Source organism: Portunus trituberculatus, chromosome 10 (genome assembly GCF_017591435.1).
Source record: "Portunus trituberculatus isolate SZX2019 chromosome 10, ASM1759143v1, whole genome shotgun sequence".
NCBI lineage: Eukaryota > Metazoa > Arthropoda > Malacostraca > Decapoda > Portunidae > Portunus > Portunus trituberculatus.
Genome location: NC_059264.1, coordinates 7,416,583 through 7,429,347, shown reverse-complemented (window position 1 = coordinate 7,429,347; position 12,765 = coordinate 7,416,583). Strand labels below are relative to the sequence as shown.

Below are 12,765 nucleotides of genomic sequence, written 5' to 3'. Positions count from 1 at the left end.
GGAAACTTCACATCTCATCTCTTGCTAAAACAGCTTCTATGAAATTAGGTGTTCTGAGGCGTCTCCGCCAGTTTTTCTCGCCCTCCAACTGCTTACTCTGTATAAGGGCCTTATCCGTCCCTGTATGGAGTACTCTTCGCATGTTTGGGGGGGTTCCAGTCACACAGCTTTGCTTGATAGGGTGGAATCGAAAGCTCTTCGTCTCATCAACTCCCTCCTCTGACTAACTGTCTTCAGTCTCTTTCTCACCGCCGAAATGTTGCATCCCTTTCTATATTTTATCGCTATTTTCATGGTAACTGTTCTACTGATCTTGCTAACTGCATGCCTCCTCTCCTCCTGCGGCCACGCTGCACAAGGCTTTCTTCTTCCTCTCATCCCTATTCTGTCCAACTCTCTAATGCAAGAGTTAACCAGTACGCTCAATCATTCATCCCTTTCACTGGTAAACTCTGGAACTCCCTCCCTGCATCTGTATTTCCAAATTCCTACAACTTGTCTTCTTTTAAGAGGGAGGTATCGAGGCATTTGCTCCCCTAATTCTGGCTGACGATTTTTTCCACTTTTTGTACTCTTTGGATAGCCAGCGCCCAAGTAGGCTTTTTTCTAACTTTCTTATTTTTGCCCTTGGCTGGCCCTCTTCCTTACGTAAAAAAGAAGGAAAAAAAAAAAAAAAAAAAAACTTTTTTTAATATTGGTGTAAAATTAGCTAACTTCCAGTCCTGAGGTATCTCAGCAAACCTAATTGATCTTTCAAAGAATAGCGTAAGTGCTTCAGAAATACTGTCTACACCCTCCCTAAGTACTCTGGCATGTAGCTCATCAGGACCACTAGCTTTCCTATTGGCTAGTTCAAGAATAAATTTCCTAATAATTCCCAGTTTTATATCAATATTTTCTAAAGCTCTTAAACTACTCGTCGCACTGTTTGTAACAGTAGACTGTAGAGGTAGACTGGCTGTGCAGAACAGTATAACCAGTCAAAGAGAAAAGGCAAGCAGATTGCCAGACAAAGCGTGAGTCTGTCCCCGAAACTGCGTTGGGAACGACTGGCCTGCCAGTATATATATATATATATATATATATATATATATATATATATATATATATATATATATATATATATATATATATATATATATATATATATATATATATATATATATATATATATATATATATATTTTTTTTTTTTTTTTTTTTTTTTTTTTCAGTGCCAGTAATGAGAAAGTTGGAGGAAGAACATGAGCAGATAATCATTACCACGACGATGATAATGATAATGATGATGATATGGAGGAGGAGGAGGAGGAGGAGGAGGAGAAGGAAGAGGAGTTAAGTGTATGGGGAGAAAGAAGTTTTGGAAGAGCAGAAGGCGATCTCCTGCTCTTCTCCCCACTCTCTTTCTTCATCCATCTCCTCTTTCTTCTCTTCCTTCTCATCATCATCATCTTCGTCGCGATTTTTTTCTCCTCTTCGTTCTCCTTCCTCTCTGTCCTGCCTGGTTTTGAAACTAACAAAGAATTATACTGGTGCGATATCTTTCTAACATTGCCCTAAATAAATACACGAAAAGAATGTTCTGTGTTTACTATAACGCTCAGAACTTACGGTACACGAAGATAGTAAACACTGTTTGCAGAGAGAGAGAGAGAGAGAGAGAGAGAGAAAAGTTGAAAATGAGGTGAAAAGCAGAGACTGAAACAGAAAGAGACAAACACTAACAAAAAGTAGAATAGAGACAGTATGATAGAGAAAATAAGAAAAGATTCAGGGACATAACATATCCCATAACGGATATCGTTATTTCCTACAGCAATAATGATGACAAAAGCACTCATTTAATAAAATAAGAGATTAAATACTAATCCCCACACATCACATATGTTTACTAACCTGAACCTTATCATATGCAATCAATTTCCCCCTGGGTGATTACTTTCCCTGATTTTTCCTCTTTGTTTTCAACACCACAAACTGAACGACTCCTGAAATCATATGGTAGTGTGGAAACTTCACTGACACGAGAGAGAGAGAGAGAGAGAGAGAGAGAGAGAGAGAGAGAGAGAGAGAGAGAGAGAGAGAGAGAGAGAGAGAGAGAGAGAGAGAGAGAGATGCGGAAATGAAACTGTGAGAATATCACAGCCAAGTTGAGTAAAAGCGAAAGGAGGTAAAAATGGTGACGAAATTGTGAGAAGCTACACGAAGCAAGGAGAGACGAAAGAGTGAAAAGATAGAGAACAGGAAGAAGGGGAAAGGGAGGAATGGAGGAGGATCCAAAGGGCTGGCAGCGGGAGGTACGTCATTGCCCCTACCACTACCTACAACATACCTCCTCCTCCTCCTCCTCCTATGTGGGTCATCTCTCCAGGTCACAAAAACCAGACCAGGAGTGGCTTAAGACAAGAATGCGTGTTCATGTGTGTGTGTGTGTGTGTGTGTGTGTGTGTGTGAGAGAGAGAGAGAGAGAGAGAGAGAGAGAGAGAGAGAGAGAGAGAGAGAGAGAGAGAGAGAGGTGGAGTGAGATCTCATAGTGTCTTATTTTCTCACGTCTCATAACGGTAAGTTAACGCAAGACTGTGCGCATGTCCATATATATATATATATATATATATATATATATATATATATATATATATATATATATATATATATATATATATATATATATATATATATATATATATATATATATCTGTTAGAGGTGTCCAGGTTTGCTCCAAGGAACCCTGCACATACGCCCTGTCGGCCCCCGTATGGGAGAGACTAGGTATATCCCTCGCCAGTACAGCCGCTGAGGAATCCTACAAAGAAACAAAGGTGCGTAGCGACTCAGGCACGGAAACCAACTGTCCACTTCGTCCCACTGGCCGGATGTAAGCGAACAGAGCCGGTGGCAAAAACACCTTGGCGGAACAGGAATGTAGTCACGGTGAGATCAGCGGTGCTCTGCTAATCATAAGTTACTTCGTCCGCTCCGCTAACTCGGGGCGTGGGAAGGGGGAGAGGGGCACTCAGCATATATATCCAGTGGAGCAAGGTAAGTGATGGTTAACAGGGACAGACATTTTTGGTTGAGTTATGCTATGCTATTTGTAGATGGGATCGGTTTTTTTGTAGACTGCTTCAGTGTAATCGCTGGTGCTCATGTGCATGATGGTGCAAAAATGTTCTCTTAGGTTTGTTTATTTCTTTTACTAGTGGAGCTAGATGTCATTAACCTGCATGATGGAGAAGATTGAGGCTCGCAGCGTGATTAAGTTCCTGCATTTGAAGGGGTTACAGTGCCATGCGAATCCATGATGAAATGAAGGCTGTCTATGGTGATGATTGCCCGTCATATGACACTGTTTTGAGATGGAAAAGGAATTTCAAAACTGGGCACATGTCCCTCACAGACGAGTCAAGAACTGGACGACCATCACTCACGGACAGTGCGGCCACAGTGAAGAAAGTGGAGGATCTTATCCTGGAAGACCGACGAATAACCATCCATGTGATCATGCATGAGACTGGTCTTAGGTACGGCAGTGTGTGGAAAATTATTCACGACGAACTGCACATGTCTAAGATGTCAGCATGTTCGGTTCCGCGCATACTGACTCCTCTCCAAAGGCAAACACGGCGTGACCTGTCGAAGCAGATGTTCTCTTTTGGAGCACGATGAAGAGGATTTCTTTGGTCGTCTGGTAACTATGGACGAAAGTTGGATCTATCTGTATGATCCAGAGACCAAAGAGATGAGCAAGGAGTGGAAGCACATCACATCCCCTCCCCCCAAGAAGGCTAAGGTGCAGAAGTCCGCAAGGAAAGCCATGCTGTCGATTTTTTGGGACTGTCGTGAAGTCATCCTCACTGACTACCTTGCAAAGGGTCAGTCAGACCATCACTAGCACACACTACTGCACACTTCTGAACAAGTTGCGAGATGCTCTGAAGAAGAAATGCCGCTGTATACTCACCAAAGGAGTCCGTCTCCTGGCTGACAATGCACCCACTCACTCATCTCAACCTGCGGTTGTGGAAGCAAGGCGATGTGGCTATGAAATCTTGCCACATCTGCCCTATTCTCCCGATCTCGCCCCAATCGACTTTTTCTTGTTCCCAGAGATGAAAAATCCACTGCGGGATCGGCGATTTAATGACACAAATGACGTCATTAAAGAGGTGGAAGAGTGGTTTTCAACGCAATCTGAGGACTTCTACAACGACAGCCTGAGGAAGGTCAAGAAACGATGGGGGAAATGTGTAACTCAGGACGGTGACTATGTAGAGAAGTCTTAAGGACTACAAATAGAAATTAAGTTTTTGACTCGTTTACTTCATGGTCATAATTAAAACTTTACGATACCCCTCGTATGTATATATATATATATATATATATATATATATATATATATATATATATATATATATATATATATATATATATATATATATATATATATATATATATATATATATATATATCAATCAATCATGGGGGTCATACGCCGGGGGACGCGTCGCCTCGCCTGCCCTATGGCCCCACTCCAAGGGGTCACGCCTCGCGAGTCTCCATGCAGGCTCCCTTCCCATCCCACAGTGTCTCTCGATGCACTGAAGTAAACGCCTTCTTGAGATCGACATGGGTTGCAAGCATCCCCTGTCGAAACTCACGTCGGCGTTCCACCAGTACGCGAAGCGCTAGGATCCGGTCAGTTGTTGACTTACCGGGCGTGAACTCAGACTGTTCAGGTCTCTGGTGTTTCACCAGGTGACTGCGGATACGCATCAACAGCAAATGGGCAAGCGCCTTGCCTGGTAGGCTGAGTAGTGTTTTATACCACGGTAGTTGTTGCAGTCCTGACGGTCCCCTTTTCCCTTCCAGATAGGGATGACCAATCTCTTTTTCCAGTCAGGGAGAATGATACCTGAATACCATGCAGCAGTCAAGACAGCATGTAACCCACGGATCATGGCTTTGAGCAGCTCCGCACTGATGTTACAGATGCCAGCTGCCTTTCCACCCCTCAACTTTGCCACAGCCTCTTTGACATCATCAATGGAGGGTGCAGTTTCGTCAATGGGTGGATCAGCATCCAGTATCTGTAACCCTGCAGTTTTGAGCTGTCCGTCACATAGTAATGTACATAAATTGTGCAATTGACACTTTCCTACTGCCGTTAGCAGCTGCATCATACAGTAATTGCTAATTGCGTCAATGAAGTGAATGTGCTATTATTTAATGATTACAAGTCATTAAAGAAGAAACACAGCATACACCACTACTTGCTTGGTGGAAAAGAGGATGATCTAAATTTTTGTTGCTGACAATTAAACCTAAATCCTAGATATATCCAGCTATTCATTCTATATATTTCGATGAAATAAAAGCTATCACGCCTTCTCAAACTGTTTTAGAGAGAGAGAGAGAGAGAGAGAGAGAGAGAGAGAGAGAGAGTTCTTTTCACATCATGTCTCTCTGACGTCACAAGTTATGAGAAATCTGTGATAGAGAATCTGAACAATCTATTTACTACAAGACGCCATCAAAAGAGAAGCTACACCATGTTTTAGTTATCGCACCTGTCACCTTGATACATAATATCTAATCATACCTTTCGTTAGAATATATAATATTCCCGCGAAAATGCAAAATTTTCTTTTGAATATGAAACACTGAATATAGCAAGTTTGCTGTCCCTTTTCTCATCTTCCTTTTTTTTTTTTTTGGGGGTGAAACAGGCGTGAATCAGAAATTATTATCAAATCACCGAAAACTAAATTTTCATCTACATACTTGGGAAAGGCACAGCAGAGGGCAGCAGAACTCTCCTCCTACTTCCTTCACCTTGCGCTACCATGACGAAGGGATATGTACAATACAGAAGAGAGAGAGAGAGAGAGAGAGAGAGAGAGAGAGAGAGAGAGAGAGAATAAAAGGAGACGATTATTCGCGTTCTATTGTCAACTGGATACGTCAAACGATCTGAAAATGTTTAAATTTAGTAGTAGATTTAGAATAATATGCAAACACACACGCACACACACACACACACACACACACACACACACACACACACACACACACACACACACACACACACACACACACACACACACACACACACACACACACACACACAAACATATTTAAATAATCGTAAGATATGATATTAAGTTATAACATATGGACAATATACTAGAAGAAAAAAAGCAAGGGAAAAGAGAGACGAAGAGGAGGAGTAGAAAGAAGATGTGGTTGTGGCGGAGTACATATTCGTCCTTCAGGATAACGGGACCTTGATTCCAGGTATGTAGGTCAGCAGGTGGCAGAATGGAGACGGTGCTGGTAATTATGGTGAAGAAATGGGAGTATGAGTTACATGATAACATACAAGAAATGCGCGCACACACAACACACACACACACACACACACACACACGGTAGCTCAGTGGTTAGAGCGCTGGCTTCACAAGCCAGAGGACCGGGTTCGATTCCCCGGCCGGGTGGAGATATTTGGGTGTGTCTTCTTTCACGTGTAGCCCCTGTTCACCTAGCAGTGAGTAGGTACGGGATGTAAATCGAGGAGTTGTGACCTTGTTGTCCCGGTGTGTGGTGTGTGCCTGGTCTCAGGCCTATCCGAAGATCGGAAATAATGAGCTCTGAGCTCGTTCCGTAGGGTAACGTCTGGCTGTCTCGTCAGAGACTGCAGCAGATCAAACAGTGAAACACACATACACACACACCGAATATCGGTCTATGAGCTCTAAGCTCTCTCCGTAAAGTGGAAGACTGGCCGGTGACCAGCAGACGACCGTGGTGAATTACACACACACACACACATCGCGTACTGTAGTGGTTAGCACGCTCGACTCACAACCGAGAGGGCTCTGGTTCGAATCCCGGGAAGCGGTGAGGCAAATGGGCAAGCCTCTTAAAGTGTAGGCCCTGTTCACCTAGCAATAAATAGGTACGGGATGTAACTCGAGGGGTTGTGGCCTCGCTTTCCCGGGGTGTGGAGTGTGTGTTGTGGTCTCAGTCCTACCCGAAGATCGGTCTATGAGATCTGAGCTCGCTCCGTAATGGGGAAGGCTGGCTGGGGGACCAGCAGACGACCGTGATGGTGAATTACACACACACACACACACACACACACACACACACACACACACACACTCAAAGACGGAGAGACGGACGAAAAAACATAAGATCAAAAGAACATAAGAAAAGAGAGAAGCTGCAAGAGGCCACCAGGCCTACACGAGGCAGTCCCAGTGTGTTTAAGCTACCTAATTCCATCTATCATCCCCATCCATGAACTTATCTAACCTTCTTTTTAAAACTCCCTATTGACTCAGCCCTGACTGCATGACCACCGAGTCACTCTGTTTGAAAACCAGATTCTTCCCATTTCTTTCCTAAACCTGAATTTTTCAAGTTTAAATCCATTATTTCTGGTTTTGTCCCCGCTACTGATAATAAGAACTATGTTCATGTTCCCTTTGTTAAAACCCTTATACCACTTAAATACTTGTATCAGATCTCCTCTTAACCTACGTCTCTCTAAGGAATGCAGATTGAGTTTTTTCAGCCTCGCTTCGTAGGGAATATCCTTCAATCCCTGTATCTTTTTAGTCATCCTCCTTTGCACTGACTCCAACAGAGTTATATCCTTCTTATAATGTGGGGACCAGAATTGTACCGCATAGTCAAGATGTGGTCTGACCAGCGCCAAGTATAGTTACAAGAATCTCTCTCTCTCTCTCTCTCTCTCTCTCTCTCTCTCTCTCTCTCTCTCTCTCTCTCTCTACAGCACATAATGTACATAGCTTTAAAGAAAAATTTAGATAAGTGGAGATATGGAGACAAGACACTTATGAGCCCAGCTCGAATCCTGTATAACATAAATAGGTAAATACAACTAGGTAAATACACACACACCGCGTAGTATATTGGTTAGCACACTCGGCTCACAACCAAGAAGGCTCGGGTTCGAGTCCTAGGCGCGGGGAGGCAAATGAGCAGGCCTCTTAATGTATAGCCCCAGTTCACCTATAACAGCAAGTAAGTACGGGATGTAACTCAGGGTTGTGGCCTCGCTTTCCCGGTGTGTGGAGTGTGTTGTGGTCTCAGTCCTACCCGAAGATCGGTCTATGAGCTATGAGCTCGCTCAGTAATGGGGAAGGCTGATTGGGTGAACAGCAGACAATCGTGGTGAATTACACACACACACACACACACACACACACACACACACACACACACACAATATAATTTACCTCCATTATAGCTAATGGCATACGAAAATGACGCATGAAGAGACCTAACACAAACAGGAATTAACTATCTGATGACAATGAAAACGATCACTACAATATGATTACTATAATATTAATGACAGCGTTGTTACTTATAGGTGTGATGATAACAATGATGATGATAATGAAGATCATGATGATGATAGTGATAGTGATGGTAATGATGATGACGACGAAGAAAATTATAACAATGATGATAATAATATAAGTAAAAGAACAAGAGTAATTATAAAAATGATAACAATAATATTATAGATAATAATACAAATATTTACAATAAAAGTATATATATATATATATATATATATATATATATATATATATATATATATATATATATATATATATATATATATATATATATATATATATATATATATATATATATATATATATATATATATATATATATATATATATATATATATATATATATATATATATATATATATATATATATATATATATATATATATATATATATATATATATATATATATATATATATATATATATATATATATATATATATATATATAGAGAGAGAGAGAGAGAGAGAGAGAGAGAGAGAGAGAGAGAGAGAGAGAGAGAGAGAGAGAGAGAGAGAGGCAAAACGACAGAGGCACCTCCGCTACAGGGAATCCTGAATGTGTTTTTGAGAACATATCCCAATGTTATAGTTAGGGAACAGTGTACTGCAGCACTTCCTTACTCATATTCATGGCCAACTCTATCTAAGTAAAGCTTCATTTCAAGACGTCCCTATGGTAGCCAACAGAAATATTCGTCTGGTATTCTCTACTAAACTTAGTACATATCACCCTATCCCATCTTTTTTTCTAAATTAACACGAATCACAGTATAATTTCCTTAATTTCAAAATATGCAAAACGTATTAATTCTATAGCTTTCTAAGTGTGTGATTTGCATGAGTACCAAGACAATAATGAACACCTTTTTGCACAGAAAAAATGAAGAAAGCGCCTGCTGGTACCGTGACTGAAGAGGCCTTCTCTATAAGACTCATAGGAAAGAAGAGGTAGATTGATATAATCTGACAGTCTTTTCACCACCAATAATGATGATGACGACAAAGAAAATTATAACAATGATGATAATAGTATAAGTAAAAGAACAAGAGTAATTATAAAAATGATAACAATAATATTATAAATAATAATACAAATATTTACAATAAATAATAATACAATATTTATCCTATTCATTTCACCATTCTGATGAAACTAACATTCTTTCTATGTAACTGTGGCCTGTATTTTCCAGGAATCGCACATCACCTCAGTAGAAAACTTTGTTTAAAACAAACACAGCCGTTCCGTTAGTAGAATCAAGGAGGAGTCACAAAAAATAACTTTTCTCTATGTCAGGTGTGGGCAAACTACTCGTACTATCCGCGGGCCAAAGGAATTTATGCGGTCCGACAAATGTAAGTAAATTTGAAAGAGCAAGCTAATAAACAACGCTAAATAGTACTGTGAGCATTTAACTTCTTTCCCACAAGTGTACACATGCGTGTGAGAGTGGCTTTTCTTTAGAAGGCTTTAATTACGTATTTTAAATATTAATGATTTGGGCTTAGTATAGTATGCGGCCCCATAAGATTGTGATTTTTTTATATGGCCGTAGCACTGAAAAGTTTACCCTACCCCTGCTCCATGTCAATACATCACACACTAAATCCGTTATTGTATGTTATGAAGGACCACCTTAAGTTGTAATGTAGTTATTTTCTCTATTTTTTTTTTTTTTTTTTTCAATCTGACAAAAAGAGGAACGAGTTGCCACTTTATGCAATGTGACGTACGTCGGCAGGAGTTCTAATAGCGAATGAAAGGAAGCTGGAAGGATGGAAAGGTAGAAAGAATGGAGACAGTATGATGACAATGCAAGGATACACAAGAGAAGAAAGAAACAAAAAGAAACATGAAAGAAGTGAAAGCTGGAGATAAGGAGAGAGATGAGAAATGGGATATGAGAATTGGTAATAGGAATGTAAACTGGGAAGTCGTAGAAGAAACTGAAATAAATTTCTTTGAACATAAAGCAACAAAGCAGTAGAAACAGAAACAAGAAGGGCAGGAGAAAGAGAAAAAGGAGGCCGAGGAGGCGGTCGAGGAAAGAGCATGGAGTACTAACGAAAGGAGAAAGGAAATAAAAGAATCTCTCTCTCTCTCTCTCTCTCTCTCTCTCTCTCTCTCTCTCTCTCTTACACACACACACACACGCACACACACACACGCAATCTCACCGCACGGGACCTTTCTCTTACCACCCTCTCACCACTAACCAATACATCCCCATCCCACCCCCTCTCCCAGTCCGGCCTCAATTCTCTCTCTTAGGCAGACGTCCAGCTCTCTCCTGCCAGTCTAGCGTCTCACCTCACGGAGACAAGAAGGAAGAACCAAACACTCTCTGCGTCTCTCCAGCTAAAGCAAGGTAGGATTATCTTCACTGAGAACAGTACACGGCTACAGGAATACTCAGATGTTTTTCTATCATTAGATTTACAGCATTCACTATAAACCGCCATGGTTTCATCACTCTTTTCAGAAGTTATTTGTGTAAGGCATGTCAAATTTACAGGAAAGCAAAGAGTGATGAATTATTGTTTCTTTTTAGTCTATGTATTAGACAGTTGACGCAGCGTTTTTTATTTTTTTTCTTCTTCTTTTTTATCATTAGGTAATTCGGTGAATGTATTAAATGGATTTATTTATTTTGTCTTACATTTTTATACTTTTAACGTATAAACGTGACACATAATCATGTCAGTCCTATTTCCGTGTTTAAAATAGGTAGCAGTAGTAGTAGAAGCAGTAGTAGTAGTAGTAGTAGTAGTAGTAGTAGTAGAAGTAGTACTAATAGCAGAAGTAGTAGTAGTGGTGGTGGTGAGAAAAGGTCTAGCAATAGTAGTAGTAGTAGTAGTAGTAGTAGTAGTAGTAGTAGTAGTAATAGTAGTGGAAGTAGCAGCAGTAGTAGTAGTAGTAGTAGTAGTAGTAGTAGTAGTAGTGGTAGTGGTAGGGTGGTGCTAGCAATAGTAGTAGTAGTAGTAGTAGTAGTAGTAGTAGTAGTAGTAATAGAAGTAATAGTTGTAGTAATAGTAGAAGCAGTAGTAGTAGCAGAAGCAGTAGTAGTAGAAGTACTGGTGGTGGTAGCGGTGGTGCTGGTGGTAGTAGTAGTAGTAGTAGTAGTAATAGTAATTGTAGTGGTGGTGCTGGTGGTGGTAGTAGTAGTAGTAGTAGTAGTAGTAGTAGTAGTAATAGTAGTAGTAGTAGCAGTAATAGTAATTGTTGTTGTTACTGCTGTTCTTATTATTTCTGTTTTGCTATCCCACCGTGCCACCATGCACCACTTGCTGCTACTACTGCTACTACAACTACTACTACTACTACTACTACTACTACTACTACTACTACTACTGCCACTATTACAACTACTACTACTATTACTACTACTACTACTACTACTACTACTACTACAGTTTCTGCTATCAAACATTTATCGTTATATTGTCTGCGCTACTACTACTACTGCTGCTAGTAGTGGTAGTAGTAGTAGTAGTAGTACCAGTATCATCATTACCTATAATCTAAACCACCACCACCAATAAAGTACAAATCACACACCAAATCGAGCAGAGAAGGAAAATGAACTGATGCGAAAATGATGGCGAGACACCAAGTGTTCGTATTTGCGAATGTATTGTTCTAGAAGAAAAATGTTGGCAGGTTACAGAACACCATCGTGCAGTGCCTTCTTATCTGAGAACAATGGTGGTGAGTTAGCGTTAATAAGGAAAAATCTGATTTCCATACTCGAGACTAAGTGCAATTCACCACAGTGGGTTTTAAAACATCGTTCTTATTCTTCTTACATCTTTGCACTGTACTTCTTTTTTCTTTCTTCGGCGATTTACCAAGTCTTTGGCAACTGTTCTAGTCAAGTGGTGGATGCATACACAGTACAGACGAAAACTTATTCATTAATATTCACTATTCTATTAATCTTTGTTTATTAAAATGTGTAGCATGTTATAAGTAGTCACGTATTATCAAAAAGTCTACTGCTGTTTCTAATTATCCTTTTGTGTTCCATTTTTGCATCTTCGCTAATAGGAGAGGATTCAAACAGTCAAGTTTTCAGTGTTCGCCGATTGGTTTAACTAAGATGGTCAGCATCGTCTCGCGGTATAGAGTAGTCGTCCCTAAACACTAAATTATGATTAATTTACCATGCCTTTACTCTTTCTGGTATTTTCTGATTTTATTTAACTATGGTATTTCTTTATAATTACTTGAGGTTATATGACTAACATCATTACATAGAGCAAAATATAATCGCCTGGTGCTCCAAGCTCTTTTTATATTTAGAGACCTCAATACAGCACAAAACCTTAACACTCATTGTACCTCGCCCCTGCAGAGGTTAATGCTTCAC

The 12,765-nt window shown here is 40.2% G+C and overlaps 2 protein-coding genes across 2 annotated transcripts in view; both read left to right on the top strand.

The window, feature by feature from the left end:
* Window positions 1–3,289: 3,289 nt before the first annotated feature.
* LOC123501861 (protein GVQW3-like) lies at window positions 3,290–3,667 on the top strand. The gene has a single exon (XM_045250899.1). The coding sequence runs from the start codon at window positions 3,290–3,292 to the stop codon at window positions 3,665–3,667; it is 378 nt and encodes a 125-aa protein (XP_045106834.1).
* Window positions 3,668–10,616: 6,949 nt separating this feature from the next.
* Window positions 10,617–12,765, top strand: part of LOC123501903 (CD209 antigen-like protein E) — a 10,001-nt gene continuing 7,852 nt past the window's right edge. Inside the window, exon 1 of the mRNA XM_045250971.1 lies at window positions 10,617–10,764. The gene's annotated coding sequence lies outside the window, so the exon portion shown is untranslated. The remainder of the gene's footprint in view (window positions 10,765–12,765) is intronic.

What these genes read in the sequence shown, in the direction of transcription:
- LOC123501861 (XM_045250899.1), top strand. Translation starts at nt 3,290, where the DNA reads ATGCGAATCCATGATGAAATGAAGGCTGTCTATGGTGATGATTGCCCG.